General features: G+C 40.0%; 2 protein-coding genes across 2 annotated transcripts; one reads left to right on the top strand and one right to left on the bottom strand.

Annotated features, from left to right (window-relative positions):
• The first annotated feature begins 325 nt into the window (after positions 1-325).
• On the top strand, positions 326-20,413 carry VPS35 (VPS35, retromer complex component). Its single transcript, XM_026856611.1, has 16 exons — positions 326-419; positions 1,772-1,868; positions 2,629-2,752; positions 4,175-4,357; positions 4,670-4,883; positions 5,633-5,716; positions 6,181-6,290; positions 9,243-9,339; positions 9,432-9,580; positions 10,096-10,303; positions 10,784-10,939; positions 13,750-13,872; positions 14,796-14,975; positions 16,131-16,370; positions 17,078-17,221; positions 19,521-20,413. The coding sequence occupies exons 1-16, from the start codon at positions 405-407 to the stop codon at positions 19,698-19,700; spliced, it is 2,304 nt and encodes a 767-aa protein (XP_026712412.1). The 5' UTR covers positions 326-404; the 3' UTR covers positions 19,701-20,413.
• Positions 19,755-26,326, bottom strand: LOC113484536 (histamine H3 receptor-like; the record flags this gene model as incomplete). The annotated part of the gene is made up of 3 exons (XM_026856953.1): positions 19,755-23,734; positions 25,915-26,081; positions 26,161-26,326. Coding segments are annotated over 3 exons (1,209 nt in total), but the record flags the coding sequence as incomplete, so codon positions are not given.
• Between the last annotated feature and the right edge of the window lie 5 nt (positions 26,327-26,331).

The following is a 26,331-nucleotide window of genomic DNA, read 5'->3' as shown; positions in this document are numbered from 1 at the left end:
CTTGAAGCCTTTTCTAGCCAGATGCTTGCACTGGATTCTTGACCTCTAAATGTTAGAAACGAAGAGTTGGCCCTGTTCTGTCCCCATGGCTCTGTGCTCCAAGAAGCAACGGTGCTCATAGGCTACCCATAACCTGTCTCCTCCCTGCCCTGAGGTGTTTGCAGAGTGCTGTGAACTTTCTCCCTTAAATATCACACAGGAATTTCTGACAACTCTTGCGTGGTCACACTGCAGTGTCACTTCCAGTGCATTCTAAACTATGGTTTCAGTGAAGTCATGAACAGCTTCATAAAAACAATTGAATTTTTTCTTTCTTCTAGCCAACAACACAACAGTCTCCTCAGGATGAACAGGAAAAACTCCTGGATGAAGCCATTCAGGCTGTGAAGGTGCAGTCTTTCCAGATGAAGAGATGCTTGGTAGGAATGTGGCTTTAAAATGCAATGAAGCTTCTTGTCTGCTAGGAGTAAAACAGTAAATCAATACTAATCTCTAGTGTTATGAAGAGAATTAACCCTTTGTGCCTCTTTCTGCCAGAGGCTTTGTGAATGAGGCAGCTACTCAGAGTGAGCCTTGAGTATTCTTTGAAATGTCTTTCTGACTTTGCTCCAGTGTCTGACAAGATAAATTGTAATTTGTGCTTGCATTGAAGTAAACATAAACTGAGAATAAGTTTGCCATTTGCCATCAGAAGGTTATTGCGCAAATTCATTTTATATGGAACTATATGATGAAAAACTATTCGTGTTTGTGTTCAGCCTACTGTTGTTTTTACTATGTAGTTTTTTCCTGGCAGGAACCACAGACTGAAGCTAATAGTGAATTACCTGCTGCATAGGATAGATTTTATAGTGAATAATTGTAGGTTGATGCATGAATTCTTTTGTGGCTGCAAAACACCACTAGCTTTCTTGGGTTTGAGAAGCCTCTTTTCATTTGGAAAAACTACTTAAAGTTGCAATGAAAACTTAACTATTCACGTATATTTTCATGTGGTTAGTGGAGCTAACTTTATTTGCAGCCAAGTGACAGTAGCAAGAAAGGTAAACACCTCTTCCACTTCTGTACTCTGTGGAATGCTTTTGAAATCTTTGAAGCAGCTGAGCTTTTCATTGCTATCTGCAACTGAGTGACAATATACTAAGTGGATCACACTAGCAAGTCCTTCTGTTCTCCCCAGAAACTTAATGTTGCTGCATATGAGCTGAACAAGTATGTATATTGGTAGATTAGAAGTTTGTCTTGTATCCTGTGATGCCAGGTGATTGTATGAATCATAAGTTATGCTGTAATTTCCAGTAAGGTGGTGTTCTTGGGTGAAAAATAGGGGAAGAGGAATCTAATTCTAACAGTGATCTGCTGGCAGTGTGTATCTTTTGTTTGCTTTAGGTTTCTTCATGAGATCTGAGCAAAACAACAGACCAGACTGGGAGGGGGGATGTCTGTTCTGTTTTGCTTGCTGCATAGAATCTGAGTGCTGGGTGGAGATTTCTGCATCAGCAAGACTTTTAGTTTTGTACCATTAGTATTACAATTTATTACTGTAGCTCTGCCTTCAGATACATCTTACCACCTTCAGGTATAATGTTCCACTTAATTAGGATGGGCAACACAGTACAAGCTAGATAATCACTTGATTTAATTAGAATTGTCACTCTCCTGATGTTTACTTAATCATTGCATGCTTCTTAAAAAAGCTAAAAGTGTATCTTTTAAAATGCTGCAGTTGCCTACTATTCTCACAGGCTGTTCTCTCTTTCTTCCTCTTAAGGACAAAAACAAGCTCATGGATGCTCTGAAACATGCTTCCAACATGCTTGGTGAGCTGCGGACTTCGATGTTATCTCCAAAGAGCTATTATGAGCTCTGTATCCTTTGAAGAGGAAATGAATAGTTGAAATGGTGAATTTGGAATGAAATGTTCATCTGCTTTTTTTGGTACAATGTCATTTTGTCAGTCTCAGATATTTACTAGCACTTTTCTCCTCAGCATTTAGTTATCTGGGTATATTGTAGGAGAACATACACTTATGTGTTTATTATGTATATGTAAGTGAACTGTGTGAGTTCATCTTTTCCCTTTGGTGTAAAGGTTTGTTTTTCATATCTTTGGGAGGTTTCAGGAGTCTAGGTCTATAAAAATATCAGCTCTGTCAAACAACTCTGCTTGCAATAATGCTACCCCAAAATTGTAAAACAACTTATTTTTTGCCCTTTGTTACCATCATAGCTTCTAACCATAAGTCAGTGCCTTGATGTGTTTACTTGTGCATACTGTGGTATCTGAAGAAGGGGAGCCTTTTTCATGAGACTAGGTAATAGAATGTGATTATAGTCAAATACGACTTTTTCCATGTGTGAATGATAGTCTTCTGTGACACATAGTATGCCTTTACTTCTATTTCCTTATTATTTTGATTTATTTTTTTCCCTTTTTCTAATATGCTGAAAATGATGATTGAAGGCTTAGGGTTAATTTTGTACATTATCCCAATAGTGATTATTGTTTCAGAAGTACTATCTACTTGGACATGATTGTATTTTGTTCCTCCTTGGTGTGAACAAATAAATTACTATGTAAATCTGTTGCAGACATTCTAACTTAAAATCCTTAACTGTGAGAAAAAGACATGGCAATTTCTGATGAGCTACACTACTTGGAAGTCTACCTGACAGATGAATTTGCCAAAGGACGGAAAGTGGCAGACCTTTATGAGCTAGTACAGTATGCTGGAAATATTATTCCAAGACTGTAAGTGTGTATAAGTGTTTGTTTTTTTAAACAGGTGGATAGTGGTCAGACTCTTGAGTTCAGACAATGTTTAACTCTGCATTCTTGCTTGACAGCAAGAATTGCTATGATGGATAGTATTTCTGCTGATCTTAAGAGTGGATTGATATAAGACTTCCAAAATTTAAGCCAAAAGTGCAGCTGCAGGTCAGTTTCTCTTGCCTTTGCACATGACCAGGATGGAAGCACTTTGATCTTGGAATAAAGTTGTCTTTTGGGTAAAGAGCTGGTCAGTGGAATATTAACCAAGTACCATGTTCTGATCAGTGAGATTGACTATACGTTTTTTAACTACTTCTGTTATCTGTTAATGAACTTGCACCTGAGGACCTAGGTCTTAGATCCTAACACACAGTAGGTTCTTTGTAGTCATCTGTTTGAAAAGTAAGAAGTGTGAGAATGGAGCTGGAAATTTATGTAACTTAATTCTTAAAGGTTTTGTGTTTCTGAATATGATTGGGTTTTGCCTATGTGATAGAATGCTAGAGATGATAGTGGAATACTTATATGTGACCATTGGGCTGGAGTAGATCTAGATATTCAGATTTATTTTGCTTGGTGCTGCAGTTTTTCATTCCTGACCTTATGCTTATGCCAGGAAGAGGCTTTTGAGACACCAGGCTGCATCCTTATGCAATTTCTGGAGCTTGGTTAATGACTACCATAATGTCTTTACCCCTCTGCATAATAGTTTGAGCTGTCTTCCTGCCTACTTGATGTAGACTCTAGTTCTCCCTGATGAACCCTTCTGGTGATTTCATGGAGGTTCTGTCCACATCCATGCCTGAGGTAGAGAAGTGTGGAGAGAGTTGAGGCCTCTAAACTGAATATGTGAAGGTTCTGAGCATTTAATGTGTTTTCTCTTAAGCTGAAGGGGAGTGCCAGTATACTGGAGCACCAGTCCTTTGCATCTTGCATGTTCCTTCTACCTGTTGCTTACTATGGAGATGCTAAAGGAATGAGTACAGGCCTGGGGATTTCTGAAGAGCGTAACACCTATCCTGCTAGACTACAGTGTGAAAGAGGCTTAACTGCTTCACCATATAATATATTACTTATCTGTATATGCCAGAGCTGTTTCCCAGCTTAGTGAGGTCCTGGAAGTATAGACAAGCTAGTCTGAGAGTATTCAGGACTTTCTGCATGCTAAGCATTTACACATTCAATGTGTGAAGCATTGTAATGAGGTCAAGTGGCTGCTCTGACTTGATGTGCTCTATAGCAGAGGAGAGTAGGAGTTGAAAGCTGACTAAATAGCCAAAATTATGGCACCTAGATGATATTTTATTGGGTTTTGTGCTTTGGTAATACTGCCAGGGTGGAAGAAAGTAACTGTTTTCTTTGATATTACTTTACAATTTGTTTGATTTGTGCCTTTTGCAGGTATCTCCTGATAACAGTAGGTGTTGTCTATGTCAAGTCATTTCCACAGTCCAGGAAAGATATTTTGAAAGACCTGGTGGAGATGTGCCGTGGAGTACAGCATCCTCTTAGAGGCCTCTTTCTTAGAAACTATCTCCTGCAGTGTACCAGGAATATCTTACCAGATGAAGGCGAGCAAGCAGAGTAAGAAAGATTGGCTATAACTTTTAAAAATTACTGGTTTTAACAGAACATATTTAAATTTTCTGTATGACTTTCCTAAGGTTTGAGAGAAGTAGATATGTTAGAAGTCTATAGACTTGTCAAGGTGTTTTGTCCGTTAAGAGTTCCAGAACTAAGATTTCTCTCTGTTATGAACTTTTCTTATGAACTCAGATATCCCACCACACACTTCTCTGCCCTCCTACCTTCTTAAAAGTTGGATGTTCATCAGTGGATGGAAGGATGAATACCTCTGACAAGCTTTTCCTATTCCTAACCTGTTCTCAATTGCAGTGAAGAAACCACTGGAGACATCAGTGATTCAATGGATTTTGTGCTGCTGAACTTTGCTGAGATGAACAAACTTTGGGTGCGAATGCAACACCAGGGCCATAGTCGGGACAGGGAGAAAAGGGAGCGAGAAAGACAGGAACTGAGAATCCTAGTGGGAACAAACCTGGTTCGCCTCAGTCAGTTGGAAGGTGTTAATGTAGAGCGATATAAGCAGGTGAGATGTCTGTCCATCCTTTCTGACATGTTACTTTTTCCAAATGAAACTATTTTGGACTTCGAGATGAGCAGCTTGAAGTATTACAGCTATGCTGAAAGTTCAATAATCCTGGTGCTTCTCAAACTCTTCACATGAGGAAAAGTTCTGAGTTCTAATGAAGCTGTATTATGTGTTGAGGCTAAGGACATGACTCATGCATTTTTCCTATAAGCTTGTCTGTAATGTTGACAAGAAATTTAAAAACTTTGCTTCCATAGAATAATGTTGGTTTAAGGGATTTGTGTACTTAGAGCATTCTGGGGTAGACATTACAAGTTAAATGAAGCTATCCTTCCTAAAGCATTCAAGAGAACTGTTACTGTATGAAATGATAGTCAAGCAAATAGACTATTTAGAAATCTGTCCCTTGTAACTTCTTCCATGTAGCTACTGAAAACAGTTTCGAGTGGTACTACTGGGACGCTAGTAGTGCTATGTGCCAGCAAAGCTTGGAGCACTGACTTACTAAAAAGCTCGCAGGTTGTATAATATATGAAAGAGACAAATGTCTGAGACAGTAGAATTTTTTTCTCTGAAGGATTGAACTGCTGGTATCTGAGACTTTTGATCAGAAAGCCTATACGTAAAGAATAAGCTGAGGAATGTTAGAAATACTGCTCTGCTTGGATTAAATACATATATGTGAATATAAACTCAGAAAGTAATTGTAAAATCACTGCACAACTCTCTTTCTTTTCCTATTCTAGATTGTTCTGCCTGGAATATTGGAGCAAGTTGTAAACTGTAGAGATGCTTTAGCTCAGGAGTACCTCATGGAGTGCATCATACAGGTGAGCTGCTTAAATTCAGTTCCACTGATGGGACACAGGGACACTTAGTCCTATACTTTTAGTCAGATTCAGGTTACTTTCACCTCTTCCTTGTGAACTTGAAAACTTCATCACTGGGACTCTTACGTAGTGGCTTGTCCCATATTTTTTACCAGGTAGGCAGAGCAGAGATGAATCCATTTTGTGCTCCTTCTGTTGCAGAAGCTTGTAAGCATCTGAGCAGCAATACCTGCAGTATGAATTGTAATAGATAGCTGGGCCCTCAAGTTACCCATTTGTCTTTAATCTCTTGCTTCACACATTTACCTCTTCAAGGTCAGCTTGGGGAACCCTAAAGCATTCCTAGGCCAGACCATATTTACTATGTGGCTGTCTGCTTTAGAATTACTTTGTTGCATTTTACTGCTGTGTAACAATGGGCAAATTCAGTTTATAACTTGATGACTATTGATCTAAAACTTCAGGTTTTCCCAGATGAATTTCACCTCCAAACCCTGAACCCATTTCTCAGAGCCTGTGCTGAGCTGCACCAAAATGTGAATGTGAAAAATATAATTATTGCTTTAATTGACAGGTGAGTGACCAAGGGGGTGGAAATTGGCTCAAAATTAAGTTTGTGTTGTGCACAAGCAGATGACAGTACTTCTATTATTTGAAAGCTTTCCATTTTTGATATCACTTAATTTCACTGTTTCTGTATGTTTCTATCAGCTGTAATTAAGGCTATGAAGACTATTATTTCTATAACTTCTGCTCTCTGGACTCTGCTTTTATAGCTTCCAATGAAACCTGCTTTGAGAACTGGTTAAAGCTTGTAAACAGATTAAGTCAGGAAACAACCCATTTAGTATCGATCAATTTCATGTTTCTGAACTGAAGTGGCAGCTGTGTTCTGCTTAGTCAGCCACATCAGTCATAGGTACCTCTTGAAAACTTGAGGATCCTAATGGCTAAATTATGTATCAAGGATACTTTACCTTGTGATTTTGATCAGAGAATGCCTCTTCAGAAGAGAACTAGCAGGAAATGGGACTACCTCTTTAATTCTTAGTTTACCACTAGCTTCCAGCCTCTTCTCCCAAAAGTGTGTTTTTCCTGTGGTAGTACTGCTCAAAAGCGCTTGCACTGAATTCGGATATGGGGAGAAATAGCAACTGAAGTTCTGGTTTGTATCCTGGAAGGAGACAGCACAGATTATCAGTGAGTACCTGCACTTTCTTATTGCAGAAAGCAGTAAACCTCAAAAGCCTTGTCCTTGCACACAAACATAGCATACCTCTGTATATCTGGTCTGTATACACATGTATGGACTTCAGTCACCACAGGGATCTTGAGTCCTCGTGGTGTTCAGTAATGACTAGGGTTGTTGTGGCTTTTTTACTTTGCTAATGCCTGGAGATGGAGCATGTATATTAAGCATAACTGGTAGGATCTTGAATTTTTTACTTAACAAATCCATAGTTCTTCTCCAGGTTACATCAGATGTATTTCTTCAGGACTTTGGTACTATTGGAATATTTTGCAGTATTTGTGCATTTGGCAGAGAAGCAGCTCTGCCTTCATCCGGAGATGTTCATGAAGTTTCTTACATTTTCCTGCCATGGCTGAGATTTTTCATAATTTTGTTAGCTTTAAAAAAACCCAACAAAGCAAAACTCACAAAACCCCAAAATCCCAAGGAGCATTGACTGTGACAGCCTGATTTTTGAGACTGTCTTAGGACTACTTTCAACAGAGGTCACTGGATCTTTTGCTAGGTTCTTACATTAGTGTTTAGCAATGTAATTCTTGCAAGAAGGCTTCCCTCCTGTAACTTTTGTTGTCATGTCTACTTAGAGGACTTAAATAGCTTTGGTATTATCTCCACAGTGTTTTCTATTCTTACAGTTGCTTACAACAGTAAGCAACTGACTAGCAGTGTACCTGCTGTCCTCCTAGACTTAACACTACTGTGTTTTGTTGGGCCACTAATGGTGTCTTCCAAACAGTGTTCATTTGGCTATAGGACAAGAGTAGAAAGGAGCGGTGTGAAGATTATCTCTGTACTATGGCAACTTGTGCTTTTGACTGTAATGTTACTGAAAATGTTGGAGGATGTGGGTGGATCTGTTCTTGGCATCCATGCATGTAGGGAAGAAGTTGCTCTTGTGTTTGGATGGGAGTTGCTGGGAGCAATTGTTATGTGTTTTGGTATTCTGTAGTGAAGATGTGAATCTGCCCCATACAGGTAGTGCCTCTTGGCATTTCTCATCTTTATTTCAGCTGGTATAGGATAATTGAAACTGAACACAGTGACTGCTGAGGAAACTTGTGAAGCTTTAGTCCCTGATCCCATGGGGCTTTCCTGTTAAAGGAATCTTTCTGTAAATAGTCTTGCTGCTTAGGGATCTTTCTTGCCTTACTAAATCATTCATAGCTTTTAATTATGCTGCCATCTGTCTGTAACTTGATCATGCTTTGTAGCATGCTGGCCTTACCCTATAAGCTATTGCCAAGAAAAGCAGCCTTGTCCCTTTGAGAGAAGGCAGTGATTGTTCCTGGCTTTAGAAAGTCTGCTTGTTACTACCCTAATGAAATATGAGTATTTCAGTGTCTTTTTTCTCCTGGCAGTGAAGTGTTTTGACACCTCAATCTTTTTTTACCTGCTTCTTTGTTTCAGACCCAAAGTTCATCCAGAATCAAATCACTGAAAAATCCTGTAAAAAATAGCTTTAAAATTTTTAATTGGGTGCCTTTTCCTAAATATTGTTGTAGTTCTTTCTCTAATTCAGATTAGAATAATCCCTTAAAAATTAGAAACCAAACATAGCAGTGCTGAGCTTTTCAAGCTGCAGCTTTGGTAAGATGCTAGCTTTCCTGTAGTGATTCTTCCTGTATCTGATTTCTGCAGAAATGGTGGTTGGTGTGACTTTCTCCTGTTACAGATAGACAGGTCTACAATGTATTTTGGATGCTTACTGGAGTGCAAACTCTTGCTTTGTTTTTTTCCCAAGAAAAGTATTCTTCACTTGAAATTTACTTTGTATTTTGCTCTTTGCAAACAGTGAAAGTCCTAAAGGTGTTGGTCTTGTTTTTGGAGATGAAGCGTAGTAAAGTCAGTGTATTTCTTCTGTTTTTTCTTTTTTCTGGAGACTGGTTTGTGGAGAATGCTACTGGATGTCTAACTTAAGTAATATCACTGCATGGATGCAGGATATTTGCTCTTCTGTCAGCCTATTCTATACCTCTTACTCTGCTGGAAAAAACAGAACACTTGCTGGTAGCTGAAGAACACGGATTATGAAGCGTCCTTCTTGCTCTTTCTTCATCTTGACATATCTGTTGGCACTCTTTTCCAGGACTGATATTTACCATGCTCAGTTGCTCTTAAGGCTTCTGACTTCCATTTATTTCCTTTTTGCTTGTAATAGAGCTTGAGAATATACCTAGAGGATATTCTTTTTTTCTGCCAGTATCTCTTTCTGGCCTGTATCTGAGGAGTGGAAAAACTGTGCTGACCAAGCTGCTTTCCTTTATCTGTTACCAGGTTAGCTTTATTTGCACATCGTGAAGATGGACCTGGTATCCCAGCAGATATCAAACTCTTTGACATCTTCTCACAGCAGGTTGCTACTGTTATACAGGTATGCTGGATATTCTTGCATGCAGTTTTGGGGGAGGTTCTTTTGCAAAATTATGTGTGCTTTTATCAACTCGATGTTGTGTTAAATTTCAGTCTCGCCAGGACATGCCCTCCGAAGATGTGGTATCTTTGCAAGTTTCTCTCATTAACTTGGCTATGAAATGCTACCCGGACCGTGTTGACTATGTTGATAAGGTGTTGGAGACAACCGTGGAAATATTCAATAAACTTAATCTGGAACAGTAAGTAAATGTCTCTTGCATTCTTTCTGGAGTGGCAATTAAGACTCTAAAATCTTGACTTCACCACATTTGGCAAGATAGCAGACACATATGCTTTGGTTGTGTTAAGATTACTGCTTTTGTGCCAAGCTGTAGAGGATCATGATAAACTACTGACTAACCAGGACTTGCTCACCTGTGCATAAATCCTACTGCTCAGCTGTACAGCTACACAGTGTTTATGCCAAGCTGTATGTAGTTGTTACTTATTCATCCCTTACAGTACTCGAGTTCTCTTGCTGAATTTACAGTCACATCTCTGCTTCTGCTAACAGCAACTTAAAACATGTGGTTTCTGCTGTACATTCTAAAGGGCAAGATATGGCTTGGTTTTGATACTTTTTTTCTTCTCTCCCTAGCAGAGAGTTGTTTAGATCTTGTAGTATACATCACAATTGGTGTTGAGGCAGACTTTAAATCTGTCTACATGTGTTAACTATTGATTAATTGTGGTTTTTGCATATATTTTCTTCTAGTATTGCAACAAGCAGTGCTGTTTCAAAGGAGCTGACTAGACTTTTGAAAATCCCTGTTGATACTTACAACAATATCCTGACAGTTCTGAAACTAAAACATTTTCACCCACTCTTTGAATACTTCGATTATGAGTCCAGGAAGAGCATGAGTTGTTATGTGCTTAGTAATGTATTGGATTATAACACAGAAATTGTGTCCCAAGAACAGGTATGACATGTTAACTTGAACTTCTAGGTATTTAAACTTGAAAATGCATCTAAGTGACTTCATGCAGGGCATGCTTTGTTTCCTGGCCTTCGTGCCCCTGCATGCCCCCACCTCCCCAGTTTAGTAGCACAGGCTTTGTCCCACTTCATAATTCTCACACACGTTCTTTAAATACCTTGTCTTTTGCGCATCTTGGCTAACCTCATCCTAGAGACTACTTCTGTTAGGTTTAAACAGAGACCCCTTAAAACTATGTCTGTTGCCTAAAGAAGGCTGGATAGTACTTTTGGAATCTGAATTTTCTGTCCCAGTTGTGTTAAGAGGGAGCCTCCATCAGGGCGTAAGACAAATATGTCCTAAAGCATTATGAACTAGTAGACTTTCCTACTGCTTTGTCAGCACTGTGACTGTAAAAATGTTCTTGTTTGCTGTTGACTTATAGACTACTCCAGTTTAAATAGAGCTTATTGCCTTTAACAGGTTGATGCTATCATGAATTTGGTATCAACGCTGATCCAGGATCAACCAGATCAGCCTGCTGAAGATCCTGACCCTGAAGACTTCGCTGATGAGCAGAGCCTTGTGGGAAGATTTATTCATCTTTTGCGTTCAGATGACCCTGACCAACAGTATCTGGTATGGCAGTCCATGCTTCTGAATGCTTGTACTCTCTGAACTCTCAGTTCTTGCATTATTTACTGTACAAGAATTGAGTGGAGTTGGGGCATAGCTGCTCTGGCTCTAACAGCTTAGTAGAAAACATTATGTATGACACCTTTAACGGTAGTATGAAATTTTGTGTGGAAAAATAGGCAAGGACTTAAAAGCATTTGTGGATTTAAACTTTGGCTCATGAGGTAGCAGTTTGGATGCACTATATTAGTTTGTGATAACTCTTAATTAACATTGACAACTTCATATAGCCATCTATCTAAAAAGCAGCAAGTGAAATTTGGAGTGCTGTGCCATGTGCATTCTCTTGGTATCAAAATACACAAAAAAGCTCAGAAAATGCAGCTAACGTTTCACCTCAGGGATTTTAATTAGTGTAAGTATATGGTCTTCCATATACCATGTAGTATACCACTGCTTAGGGGTTACAAATGTTTTTCCTCTCTGCTTGGTCCAATCTTAATAGTAGATTTGGTAGGGGCCTTGGAACTTACATGTTATGTTACTTGTAACAGTTTGAGTTGATCCATCAAAGCTTTATATAGTGCTCTGATGTTAATCTGCTATTTCTGGCTTTAGTTTATTTCAGGCTTAAACGATCTTCCTATACTGAGAAGTGTGCGTTGGGGCAGAGGGACGGGGATATTGTTTGTGCAAAATCCATTGGAGAAACTGGCAGAAGATGTGCTGAAGTTGGATGCTGTTACTGATTGCAGCAGTTCGCTCTACTCAGAGCTTAGGCCTGAGTAGGGACTATTGTGAAGTTACAGTTAGCATGCATGGAATACAGTTGGCTGACTCTTAAAGTTGCAGCAGCATCATACTGTATGAACAGTGAGAATAGACCAACATAATCCAGTAGAAGCTATGCGTAACATTACCGGCATTTATTTAGCTTCAGTTTAAAATAATGTGTAAAAAAATTCTTGCTTGAAATGTAGAGCTTTGCTGCAACTTGTATAACAGGGAGAAGAGTAGCTTTAAGGCCTGCACAAAGATTGGATACAGTTGTGTTATAGAACCTGCTCTTCATTGACTGCATTATTTCTGAATATCACTGGAGTAAAGCAGGAAGGTCAGCCAGGTCCTCATTCATTTCAAGAACTATATGGATTAATTACAGCTAGCAAGTATCATATTCGTACAGGAAAAGCTGAGATACTACTACTATTTTTTTCTGATGGAGAACAAAGCTTCACTCAAAGGCATGCTGGTACTAAGGGAGTTGATGTATTTTTACCCACGATTTTGCATAGCTAGAGATGTTGAAGCTGTTTTTGCAAAGCCTGTGAACATCAGGCTCTCTTTTTCTCATCTAGCAATGCTTGGCTTTAATCAGACTGAGCACCTTAAATGCCTTTGTAGGACTTGTCAGGTTACCTCTTGGAGAGAATTCAGTAAGCTACTTTACGCTTCTTAGTAAAAATGCTTAATAGCTTCTTGATGAGCATCACAAATGTTTGTATCCAATTTTCCTACATTACAGGAACAGTGGGGAAAAAATCCAAGACACTGGAATCTTCACAGCTCTTTCACAGCATCTCACTTCTGTATGGAAGAGAGCTGAAATCCAAATTCAAGCGTATTAGTACATTACAAGCCAAAGTGGCTATTGCAGTGTATAATGGGTGATTTATTCATGTTACTTACATGAATTCTAGATGTAATCTAAAAATATATGTAGGGTTGGATGCTGAGCTTCACTTCTTATGCTTGTTTCAAAGTGCTATTGGGACTGCTATGACCAGAAAGCAAGGTAATACCTGGCTGTAGTAACTATATGTCTGTCTTCTGACACTTTTGAAAAGTGAAAAACACTTTTGAACTCTGATCTCCAGTAGAACTTTTCTGAAATTTGGTTTCAGAAGTTTCAGTGTAAAATATGGCATGTCTTGAGTTTTGTCCCCTTTGAAATGAAGTCAGATTATTACAAACAAGAAATGTAAGTGGTTAGCTTGCTTGGAACGGATTATATTAATTTCTCTTCTGATACCTGGAATTCTATATTCCTGAGAATTCTGGTTATGAGAATACATGACTAACTATATCAATAAATACGAATGATTCTAAAAGAAGAGGAAGGGGAGAAGCTGACAGTACAAGTGGAGCTCCTTAGTCCCTCTCCATAGGTTTAGAACAAGAGTGATAGGCAGAAAAGTATCATGTTCATGTTGTATGTGTGTAGCTTATGCTCAAAACAGAGAAAGGCAATAAAAAAAGCTGTCATTAATGAACATAGTGGAAAAACTAAAACCAGGGAGAAATGGCAAAAGTTGGTGTGGCTACCAGAATGTGGCACTGTAGTCTTTTTCTGAGAATGAGAAGGCTTATTGATTTACGTATTTAGTTTCATGAAACTTGGTTTCTTTTTTTTACTTTCTTACAGGCTACTGTAAGAGTAATGCTTTTTGTAGCTTCTGTTTTGTTGAGGACAGAAAATATCCAATATCATTAATAAATGCAAGCTCAGGCAACTTCCATCTCCTACACAATCCAAAATGTATCTGCAGTTAATACAGTACAAGTGTTGCCTAACACTTATTAAGCAGCTGTAGGAAATGTTTGGGCAGATACCACATAAAAAGCTACAAGAGACTGCACAAATGGAATTCAAGTAAAGCAACTTGTATGTAGTCCCCCCCCAAATACTGTAATTTATCTGCTAACACCATGTCTTTCTGATGCTCTTGTTCCATAGAGTGCAGATTAAGTTACAGAAGCAAATAACATGCCTCTTTCAAGAACTCTCTAAGCTTACAGTGCTTATGTTCTAGATCCTAAACACTGCCCGGAAACACTTTGGTGCGGGTGGGAACCAGCGTATTCGTTTTACACTGCCACCATTGGTTTTTGCTGCATACCAGCTGGCTTTTCGCTACAAAGAGAACTCCAAAGTGGTAAGTTGACCTCTAGGTAACTCTTGCATACTTGTGTGTTTCTGGCTTGCTTAGAAATGAATGCATTGTGTCTGGCTACAGTATGCTAAGACTTGATACAGAATGCTAGGGTTTTTCTGCTTGAGGCAGATTTTTTGAGGTGTGAATGTTTTCTAATTTAAGGAGATTTTTTTATCAATTCACATTAAATTACTTCAGCACTTGAGGAACGGTGAAGCAGAAATTGGCTAGTTGCATTTATTTGTGGAGGTAACTTCATATGTTTCTACATAAAGACTAGGGAACTAAACCACTGCAATTGATAGCATGAAACTGATTTAAGGCTGGGTATTAAAATTCATCAATCTAAATTTATAACTATGGTATTTTAATGCTTCTAAAAGCAAGAGCTACTTTGTAAGTTAACTTACACAGTAGTTGCAAAAGTGCACACTGAAACAATCACTGATCCCTTTAATCCTTTCTGATTGAGAGTTAGCTTAAATATGTATTTTCCCTTATTGTAGGGGATATATTGTGGGGAAATAAAAATGCTGTTTGTTAAAAACACTCCTCAATGAGTTTTAAAATTTCTGTCACTTCTGACTGATGCTCCAGACTGAATAGAATTTTTCTCCACTTAGCTAATTAGGCTTTTGCTCCATTGTGTTCTAAGCCTAGCTGTGGTAACTGCAATTCATTGTAGACTTCTGAAGATTTCTGTGACCTGATAGGAAATATGGGTGTGAACGTTTTGTAAATGGAGGAAATAGTTTATGAAGACCCACTGAGGTCAACACAGTACTGCGAGGGCACTCGCTACTACTTCAGTAAATAAGTGGCTGGAGAGGTATGCAGAGGACAACAGACTGGAGCGCTTTGCAGATCTTACTACAATTTAGATTCTCTTTTCCTTATAGCTTTGACTTGTTTCACTTCTCTAGGATGACAAATGGGAAAAGAAGTGCCAGAAGATCTTCTCGTTTGCTCATCAGACCATCAGTGCTCTGATCAAAGCAGAACTGGCAGAGCTGCCTCTCCGCCTCTTCCTACAAGGAGCACTGGCTGCAGGAGAGATTGGCTTTGAGAATCATGAAACTGTGGCCTATGAATTCATGTCCCAGGTGAGTGTCCCAACTATTACAGTCACTGTCCCGTGCTACCTTAAAGTGGGCTTGGGTAGGTTTCCTGAACACTGAGGCATCCAGTGTGATTAAAACATCTAAAACAATTGACAGCTAATGCTACTAGCTAGAAATTCCTCATCTTCATTCTTGCTCCCAAGCTGCTGTGGAATTAAGCTCCATTCCTACTGATTTGAATGCTTAGTCTGCCAACATGTGATATGTTACAGTGCCACCTCCTACTCACATAGTTGGTTCACTGGAGGAGTGTAGCTTTCTCAAAAAAATGCTCCTTCACTATCTCCCAGCTCCTGTTACCTAGCTGGTGTTGCCCTGACCACATGCACTCTTTGGAAGTTCTCTAAAATTTGCAGTGTTCACAAGTGCTGTGCTGGGCTTTGCTAATTAAAATCTTTGTATTGAAACCTATTATAAACTACTCTGAAAATCCACTTAAACTCTTTACTTGGTCTTAAGCCTTACTTGTTGAAAAAACCTTTTCCCTCCCCATCAGATAAAAAGTGTAATGTTATCCACATTGTAAGCTTTGTCCTAATCTTTCCTCTAATACTGATACTAATGTATGTTCTTACTGAGTTGCTAATAACCTCAGCCTTTCCTCACTGTCTTGTATCAGTTGCTGTTGTAGCACAATTCTGAAGATGAGCAGCATGATAATTAAGTACCTTCTATAAGAGAATACAGTTCAAAATTTTTAGGCTTTTCATCTATGTAGCAGCAGTGCAAATGCTGTTCTTACCTATGCTGTGGTCAGACCCACCACTCAACTTTGGCTCTACTGTTACATGTGTTTCAGAGAACCAAATCCTATTCAGGGTCTATTTCTGCTACTGAAGTTCCATATTTGAACAAATCTTTGAAATGAGGGAAAAATCAATCTTCAGATGATATGTAGGATCACATTTGTTTACTGTGACTGCTTAAGTAAGAAGCATTTATTGGAAGACTTATTTTCAGACTGGATTTAACTTGATTTTTGACGCTCAGTGAATGATGTTTTTTCTTGCCTGAAACTTTTAACAAATGTGAAACTGGACATTTTCCTGCCATGTGATCATGAAAAACCATGATTTTGGGTTTTTTTCCGGTGTGTTCTAAAGCAGTGGTTAAGTCTTTGCGTTCTCCCTTGACTAGGCCTTCTCTCTGTATGAGGATGAAATCAGTGATTCAAAAGCACAGCTGGCTGCAATCACCTTGATAATTGGGACATTTGAGAGGATGAAGTGCTTCAGTGAGGAGAACCATGAGCCTTTGAGGACTCAGTGTGCGCTGGCAGCCTCTAAGCTTCTTAAGAAGCCAGACCAGTGCCGGGCTGTGAGCACTTGTGCCCATTTGTTTTGGTCTGGCCGGAATACTGACAAGAATGGAGAGGAGGTAAGAACAAAGCAACAGCAGTGTAACCCATCCTACCTCAGTAACATGCTTCTGCCTTTCTTCTAAAGGCACGCACTTCTAAAGTAGATACATCACTTAGTGATGTGATTTAGTTGGAATGTATTCTAATATATGGCTTCAAAATTTCACTGCAATGTAAGCTGCATAAATACAAAAATGGAGCAAACTCAAATTTAAGGGTGGAAGTACCATGCAAGTTTCTGAGGGTTAACTAGTTTAAGGCTGGCTGTAACTACAGTCTGCATTTTGCCCGTGTTTCTTATAGTAGCTGTGTTTGCATGTGAACTACTAAACTTCCATATCAAAGATACAAGTTGTTGAAGTTAAAGGTAAAAAACAAAATAATTGAAAAAATGTGTGTTCTTCAGGGCTTGTCACAAGCTGTTGTCATTTTAAAGAGCAGTGTTTGAAATATGTTCCTCAACATAGGCATTAGTGTACATATTAAAGTTGAGTTCATTGATTTAATAATTTCAGGCTTTCAACAACTGTTCGTTACTGCTTGATTTAACAAAACTTAAAATTGGTGGCAGTCAGGCGAGGTAGGCTTTCAGTGAGCTTGTTCTGCACGGTTAGTGTAGGTGTATGTTCCTGTGGTAGAGCATCAGGAAATGCCATATATATGCCAAGGGAAGAGATAGTGGATCTCTCTAAGGGGGGACTTTAACTTATTTTTTTCCTTCTAGCTTCATGGAGGAAAAAGAGTGATGGAATGCCTAAAGAAGGCTTTGAAGATAGCAAATCAGTGCATGGACCCTTCTCTGCAAGTCCAGCTTTTCATAGAAATTCTGAATAGATATATCTACTTTTATGAAAAGGAAAATGAGGCGGTGAGTAGAAATGCATCTCTTGCATCTTTTCCAAAGAACATTTCTGTAAGCTCTTCATTCACGCTTATACCCCAAATCATGTCTCTTCAGCTTGCTCTGTAGTCTCTCAAGAGGCACAAGTTCTAGTAATAACAACAGAGTAGTCAGTTCTTGATACACTAGTAAAATTGTGGATAAAACTTCATTTATCTTACATGAAGGTAAAACACCAAACACTTGTCGTTGAGTTATCAACCTAAATATTGTGAGATTTGGATACCTGAAATATTTATTAGATCAAAACTTAGTAGGACTTAATCTTACTACTTTTTGTCTAACTTTAGAGGTACCTAACGACATAGAATCATAGACTGGTTTGGGATGGAAGGGACCTTAAAGATACTCTAGTTCCACACCCTCCCCTGCCCTGGGCAGGGACACCTTCCACCAGCCCAGGCTGCCCAAAGCCCCGTCCAGCCTGGCCTTGAACCCTGCCAGGGAGGGGGCAGCCACAGGAAACCTGTGGCTCTGGGAAACCTCTGCCAGTGTCTCACCACCCTCACAGGGAAGAACTGCTTCCTTAGATCTAACCTAAATCTACTCTCTTTCAGTTTAAAATCCGTTACCCCTCACCCTATCCCTGCACCCCCTGACCAAGAGTCCCTTTCCTGCAGCCCCTTTCAGTACTGGGAGGCCGCTCTAAGGTCTCCCCGGAGCTTCTCTTCTCCAGGCTGAACACCCCCAACTCTCTCAGCCTGTCCTCACAGGGGAGCTGCTCCAGCCCCTGAGCATCTTTGTGGCCTCCTCTGGACCTGCTTGAACAGATCCATGTCCTTTGTCTGTTGGTGTCCCCAGAGCTGGACACAGCACTGCAGGGGGGGTCTGATGAGAGCGGATTAGAAGGGGAGAATCCCCTCCCTCGCCCTGCTGCCCACACTGCTCTTGCTGCAGCCCAGGACACGGTTGGCTTTCTGGGCTGTGAGCACACATTGCTGCCTCACAGTCAGTTTTCCAGCCACTCATACCCCCAGATCCTTCTCCGCAGGGCTGCTCTCAACCCACTCCTCGCCCAGCCTGGATTTGTGCTGGGGATTGCCCCGACCCATGGCCAGGACCTTGCACTTGGCCTTGTTGAACCCCATGAGGTTTGCACGGTCACACCTCTCACTCCTGCCCAGGTCCCTCTGGATGGCACATCCCTTCCCTCCAGCGTGTCGACCGTACCACACAGCTTGGTGTCGTTGGCAAACTTGCTGAGGGTGCCTCCATCCCACTGTCCATGTCACCAACAAAGATGTTGAACAGCGCCGGTCCCAGCACCGACCCTTGAGGAACAGCACTTGTCACTGCTCTCCACATATGTACACAAGGGAAAGGAAATTCTTACAGCTGTTCAGGGTCACTGAGTGCACCACAACTGGTTGGTGTAAGCTTTTATTTCAAGAAATAGATATGATATCTTGTGTACCAGCTTAAATTCTACATCTGAAATCTGAGGTGGTTACCTCATACATTTTCTGCTAGCAGATAACTAGTGAACTTACCCAGTTTGAAAAAAGCTGCTTGGTCAAGTAGAGATCAACATCCCATGTGATGTAATCATTTTATCAAGAGGAAATGTTAATGAATACTCTGTAGTTCTGGGACAAAGTCTCAAGAGATTTTAGGCATTTACTGACTTTCCAATAACTGAACTGGCTTCCTGCTATAGTAGTGCTCTAGTACAGGAGACGCTATATCTGATGGAGATGAAAATAAAACTTTGAGTTTCAAAGCATTCGGTAGATGTAAAAAATAGTCTCTGGATACAGTGGTCTGCAGTGCATTTTGTGCTGTGGTGTTCTGGGTAGTGCTGGACTTCACACCATAGGCAGCAGTACCTTTCTAGGTAATGATTTGGTCACCAAGAAAAACTTTAATTTTGATATTACTATCCCAACTGACTTTTACAAGTCATGTTAGAGTGCTTATAAAGCACATAATCAGATTGTCTTTGTTTAAGCTTTTTAAATTTGTATTGAATAAGCTGGAGAGAGATGATGTGGCAAAAGTTACAAAAAATAAGGTATTAACCTCTAGGTTAATGACTCAAGAAATCCTTTACATTTGCTGGGATGGGGGGAATTTCCACAAAACTCTGAAATCAGAACAGTCCTGTGAGGAGCCAGAGAAGGCAGTCTCCAACACTTTGCATACAGTCTTACCAATATTTCCAAGAATTGTCCAAATACCAATAGTTTAGAGACAAGTCTGCTAAAACTAATGTCTATGCACTTACATACAGGTCTTGTTGTTGACTTCTGTTTACGTTCTCTTGCAGGTGACAATTCAGGTTTTGAATCAGCTTATACAGAAGATAAGAGAAGATCTCCCAAATCTGGAGTCCACTGAAGAAACAGAACAAATTAACAAACACTTTCACAACACACTGGACCACTTGCGTCTGAGGAGGGAATCACCAGAATCTGAGGGGCCAATTTATGAAGGTCTTGTTCTTTAGGAAGATATCCACTGTACTTATCTCTTTTCATTTACATACCGTATGTTTTTTTTAAAGATAGATTCATAGGTTGTGCCTTTCAGAAATGTCAAGTTAAGTTAGCATTCATGTGTTCAGTCTGGCACTTCAAACACTTGTGTCGAGTACTCTAACAAAATCGAAAGGTTGGACCAGCAACTACAGGTTTCATCAGTTAGCATGGCTGAAACTTTCTCTGAAATCCATGTGACTCTTCCCGTTCTGATTTCTCTTCTGTCTGTTCACTGTTGCTTCTGTAGCACTAGAGTTCTAAGCTGGCAGTGACTGTCATCTGAAACTGTGTCTGATCCTTACAGAGCATCAGATTTTTGGGGTTATTGTATGTCAGATTCTGCTTGTGCTTTTCTTTTAATGCAAGTTAAGACTAAGTGTAATATTTTTCCCTAAAAACTAGAATATATTAATGCATGTTTGGAGAGTTTTAAAGTACCATGTTCAAAACCAGAAGTTATATTTTGCATATTAAGGCTCTGTGACATTCAGTGAGGGCCAGTACTGTGCACAGGGCATATTTATCAAAATAATTTTGTTCCAAATAGTATAAAAATAGAGAAATTGCAATCTATATAGATATGTATAACCTTCATTACTGTAAATTTAGGGGAAAATGCATTACACAAGTTTATTCAGTATCATGATTTTGCACCGGTGAAACAATAAAATTGCTATTAACACCTGTTGTTTCATGTCTCTTCAGAGCCCACTGTTGAACCCAATGCTAATGTTGAACCTTCTGATAAAAAACCAAAAGAACTTCTGTTTTGTGGGGGCAGAAAAATCAAAGCATAGTTAACCTGGAACAGCTGGGAGGCTGCTAGCATTTCTAATGTAGAAGTTTATCATTCAAAACCAGTATTTTTCCAGACGATGTGTGTTTGGATTTCAGAATGGTTTTAGGACATATCTTGAGAGTGTGGTAAAGAATCCTACAGGATTCTAGGTGTGTGCTAGAGAGGCAATTAAATTGCAAAGCTGTAGGAAACTGAGCAGTAGAGTGATTGCCAATAGCGACTCCTGTGAAGACTGTAGGTTAATGCCAGTTGCTGAAAGCTTTGAAATATCTGTTTTACCTTAACGGAATGTAATTTCTAAAGCTGATTGAACTTCGAGTTGACCACTGTTGTGAAAACTGTCCTGGCTTGATTGGGTAGTGAATTGGTGGAACTGTCCTATAACTTAGAGCTACCTGTTTTCTGAAAAAGGCAAATACAATCCTAGGAAGCAAGGATTATGGAGTAGACAACAACTAGATCATCTATTGATGTATGTCTGGTTTGGAAGGGAGGAGGAGTGGGGAGGTAATCTAATGGGTTTACTTGCCCAGTGGTAGAATTAATGCTATTCAAAAAATCTTAATGTTGCTCTGTATCTGTTGGTGCTGTTTCTCTTAAAAGAACTGTTGAGATGATTGTTTTCTTATAAAATACCCTTAGTAGAACATGATGATCATGTTCATGTAGATATGCTCATATAGTAGGGATATGCCTTCCTAGTTTACAATATTTGCTAACCATGTTTGTTTAATCCTCAAGGTCAGTCCTTGTAATTTAGGAATTGTCTTTGAATAATGGTTTTGCAGTTTCAATTGCAGTTACCCAAATGTTGTAGGCTAATGCTTTTTCTCATGTACCACTTGTTAAGGCTACAAAGTTATGACTCTTTCACAGTTCTTGATTATGTTTATTGAAATTTTACAAAGCAAACAAAATACTGTCTGTAAATTTTAAGATCAACTGTACTAACATGCATTTTGGCTGTGGCAATGGACAACCATGGCTGTTCAATAGCTCTCACTTGTCAGCCAAGGAAAGTGTCTGTTAAGCTACTTAAGTTTAACATGGTGAAACAAAATTGTATTGCTAGTGATGTTCAAATTGATACCTCTTGTGGGACAAATTAGTCAAAACTCAGGATCTAGCTGTGTGACTTCGGCAGAGGCAGAATGGCAGACACAGGATGTAGGTGTTTACATTGTTTTTCACACTCATGGTCAATAGCAAGGCTGTAAATTTTAAGACTTTTTTTTGAGTCATGCTACTCATGATGGATGGTCTAAACACTTCAAGTAATACTTTTTTGACTGCTGACTTGATGGATGGATAGATCCAATAGGTGGAGTAGGGGAAAACATATTTTTTCCTTTCAGAAGTAGCCAGAACTAGTAAAAGTCTAATTGGAAATGTTTTAAAAATTACTCCAAGGGCAGTTAACCTAAAGCTCTGTCTATACCAAGATCTGTCTGTCATAGATATGATAGACTAATTATGCTTACTCTGTGCTTTTACAGCAACAGATAGAAGAGTACCTGTGTCAGTCCTGTAAGGATTAGACATTTGACTTGAGTAGATTCCTGCCCATGCAGAATCCTGGAGGAGGCAGGAAGTCATAGCTGAGGGAGGAAGCTTATGGTGAAATTCTTCCAGTGTATAAACTCTCAATTCTCACATCTGCTGTCACAAAGCTTAAAACCCTTTTATATTCCTGTCCCTGAACTTGGTTCTACTAAAAATTTCAACCACCTTTTCCATTCAAATCAGTGCTCCTTTACCTGCTACAACTGCTCAGCTTCTCTGGCAACCCAGCTGTTCTGGTGCCATGGTGTTTATGGTCCCATGCTTTCCCTGGACACCAGTATTTAGCTTTTTGCATTGGTCCGGCTTGCCTCTTCCACGGTGGGAAAAACATAGTACTCTTAACAGCCAAGACCCTTGGCACCTTAGGGTTTGGGGGTAAAATATATCAGGTCTGAGGTTAACACTTTAAATTCCTTACCAGCAATATTTACAGTTATTAAAAGTAAGAGAGCCTGAACTCCTAATTATTGTCTGTGAATGTTCTATTCCCTCTTCAGAACTTTAACACTAGTACACCATTACCAGACAATAATTGGCATAATTCCCCAAAGAGCTTTGAGAAGTTATCTTTCATTGCTGTGACTTCTCTAGCCACATGGACAACTATTTTATACATTCATAAATGTCTGCACTTGTAACTACTTACCAGTATTCCATAAACTACCCAGTGCACATTGCACTTAATAATTGCAGGTGAATATTAGCCAGTTTATGCTCCCACTGAAAGCAAGACGTACTCATTGTCAGGCTTCACACTATCTTTTTTCACATAAAAATATGAGGATGAATTTTGGCTTTTCCTGGACACAGGAGTTTTATAAAGGCTTTCCTAAAGCTCATGTGACACAGTGGGTATAGAACAGGGTTAATGGCTGAATTCACCCACAGAAGCCAAAATGAAGTCTCATAAAGTGAATACTGCACACAGTGCCCATGGCAAGCTGCTCTGATGATCATCAGAAGTGTATATGGAGCCCAACACAAACCAAACACACAGACAATAATTGCTAAAGACTTTGCTACTCTTTTATCCCGGGAAAGTCTATTTGCCATAGTGTTAGCAGTGTCCACTCTGCTGGTGGCATTGCATATGCTTTCTGTAGTTTTGTAGAAATCATTCCTATGAGGCTTGGTCTCTTCCATCTGAAGTGGTGGAAGGTCTTGATTGATATTCAGACTTAATGACTGATTTTTAAGCTTATGTAGGTCGAGCCTTGAAGCCTTTTTGGGGGGAGAAAGGCTGCTTGCTCTTTTCTCATGTTTGTGTCTGTTAGCAGGCTTTACAAAAAATACAGTGTGTTCCCTTTTTGTCCCCTGGAAACTCATTTCACAGTCCTCTTGACCAGGTGATAGGTTTTCGTTTCTGAGGGATGCGCGTTTCCTGATGTTGAGGTAAATACTGAAGTTAAAATATGTAACAGTGATGAAAGGTGTAAAGAATTCAATAGTAGAAGCAATCATTAGGAAATACCAGTTGTAAAAGAATTCTGCATGACATTCTCCTTCAGGGAGGATGCTCTTTTGGGCAATGTGCTCCCAACTGAGAATGGCTGGACCGTAGAGAAGAAAAGCAGCAATCCATACAGTGATCATCTTCAGTATTGCATTTCTGGTCACCCCTTTCTGAGCCCTGTAACTGACCTGAGAGAGAGAAAAGTTAAGTCACATATATTACTAGTATCTCGAACAGTTACGTGGCTATCTTGGAATATGCTCCCTCTTCCCTCTGTCACTTGTGAGGGCTGATAATATATTGGTTTTGGGATGAGGGTTACACTAAGCTTACCAGTACCCCAAAAAAGTTATTTCTGAAACACTGATTTCAACAAACATTATTAAGGTGACATATGTTCTGAGAACAGGCATTGGACCTTAAAAGCTGGAAGACCAAGGCTTTTCCAAAGCAAATAACCACTGCTGTTCCTCAAACTGGTTGTCAGCAGCTGTTTACATAGTCAGTTGCATTAGCTGTGACACACTGCAGAATGTCCAAAAGCATGGCCCTTCAAAATTCACTGATTTAGAATGTTTAAATTTAAAATACATAAAAGGATCTGAATTCATAGAACACCCATGGAAGTTCTTTCTGCTTTGTAGAGAGAGCGAGAGCCTTTTTATCTTAATGTGAAAATCACACCAAAAAAAATTAATGGCTAACAGCTTTTACTTCTGTTTGATACCCTTAATTTCATTCTTTTATGAAGTACTTGCAGAACTCTGATCTGCAATTAAGATGTATCGATAGTGTTGTGGTTTGCCAAGTGCTTTACAGGAAAAGTGACTAATTTCCCTTACTTAGAAAATAGAGAAGTTAAGGTGCAAAAAAAAATAGTACGTCAGTATTACTGAGTAAATTGTATCACCAATAGAATTCAGTAGAAACTTAAAATTGAGTTCTTCTGCTTCTTCGTATTCTAATTCCTTGGTGTACTGGACAATATTCATATAATGAACTGGAATTCAGTCTTCACATCTCTATAGTGGCCACACAGTGTTTTGGAATATGAAGTCCTCAAGCCTGAGTTCTGTGTAGGATTCATCCTTACTGCCCCAGTCTGTGGATCTTGATCTCTAAAGCCAGTGCTGTTTGGATAGAATACCCACACAGCTGAGAAATACTGAGTTTGAATCGAGTCTGATTTTGCATTCCTTGACAAAGCTACTAATGATTTCAGAAGCAGCCTTGTAGGAAGGTTACAGTTTTCACTGGGATAGAGAATAATTTAGATCTCCTTATATTCCTGTTCATATGTTCTTATACTGCCCTAACCCAACAGGCAGCTTCTGTACTCTTGTTTGGGGAGGGATTTTTATATGGAGGATTAATTTGAAGTGTTTTAAAGTGGCTGTTTTTTTTCACTTATTATGACCAGTTCCCATTTGTTTCTGAAACCATCCAGTCTATATATATTTATACTATGTGTGTAGTCATGAGAGTTTGGTTTATAAAAACAAAATTCATGGCTAATTCAGAACCTAGAAAATAAAGGAATTGTAAGTGTTGACTAAGAATTAATCTGTTCATTTCTTCTCCCTCTTTTAAAAAGAAGTTGGTAAAACAAAGTTGCATATAAATTGTTAAAATGATCTTGTGGTCTCTTTTTGTACTGCTTCCAGAAAAAGTACCATTGCCTCTTAGCTTCATTGCTCACTCTAAATCACACTAAATTAACATTTTAAGGAAATGTGGATGGACCGAGGGGCTGAAAGATAAGCAAAAAGTGGGTGTAGAAGATTTTGCAAAGTCTAGTTTCCTCCTTTTTTGGTCACCAACATGCTGCACGGCTGAGGCAAGGCTATAGCTCTTTCTGTGGCTGTTACATAGAAATAGCATTTGCGTCCTTTGAAAGATGTTCACTTATTCTGCCACTTTTGAGCCACAGTGAGCTGTATACACCTAATTCTGCCTGAGAATTTGGTACTCGCGGCAAGATCTCTCTCTGCCTTGTGCTGCAGCTGGGATGCAGCAAGGCTGGTGCCAACAAGTGCATTGCCATGCTCTGAGGGAGAGGGTCTGTTTCAGCCATGTCATACTTCTTAAGGGAAAGATGTAAGTGTACCTTGTTCCCTCTGCCCTTCTGGCTGGAACAGCAGCATCTATCAACTGTGCCTGTTTCTGAAACCGAGTACCTCTTCCACTGTAAAAGTGATCACTCCCAGAACTATTTCTAGGACCGAGGGGAACTGCCTGGATCGCCCCCTGTCTTCCGTGGTGTCTGAGTGAGGTGTGATGTGTTGGGGTGAGCTAAGCAAAGCACCTGCTTGAAAGGGCAGCCTGGGAGCCCCCCAGCCCCCCTCGGCACCACGTGCCCAGCCCTTACCGCTTTGGTGACAGAGATGAACCTGTCGAAGCTGATAAGGACGATGTTGAAGACAGAGGCGGTGCACACCAGGTAGTCTACCACCAGCCACAGCTTACACCAGCCCCGGCCGAGTCTCCACTCGCCCGTCAGCACGTAGGGGATGTAGAGGGGGATGCAGAAGCCGCCTGCGGACAGAGCTCGGCCGTGACACCCGCAGCGCCGCGGCGCGCAGCCCGCCGCCCCTCCCGCCGCCCCGCAACTCACCCACCAGCAGGTCGGCGATGGCCAGGTTGAGGAAGAAGAAGTTGCCCTGCGTGCGGAGGCTGCGGTCCAGCGCGAACGCCACGATGACCAGGGCGTTGCCCAGGACGGTGGCCAGCACCAGCAGCCCCATGGGCGCCGCCAGCAGCGCGGCGGTGCCGGCCGCCAGGGCCC

Source organism: Athene cunicularia (assembly GCF_003259725.1).
Source record: "Athene cunicularia isolate RWA chromosome 11 unlocalized genomic scaffold, athCun1 chr11_part1, whole genome shotgun sequence".
In the NCBI taxonomy this organism is placed as follows: domain Eukaryota; kingdom Metazoa; phylum Chordata; class Aves; order Strigiformes; family Strigidae; genus Athene; species Athene cunicularia.
Note: the sequence above shows the minus strand (reverse complement) of the source record. Positions and strands in the feature narration are given on the sequence as shown.

Excerpts from the sequence above, each read along its gene's own strand:
- VPS35 (XM_026856611.1), top strand. Across the intron at positions 5,717-6,180 it reads TCATGGAGTGCATCATACAG|GTTTTCCCAGATGAATTTCA; the intron begins GTGAGCTGCTTA and ends CTAAAACTTCAG. Across the intron at positions 10,940-13,749 it reads ACCCTGACCAACAGTATCTG|ATCCTAAACACTGCCCGGAA; the intron begins GTATGGCAGTCC and ends CTTATGTTCTAG.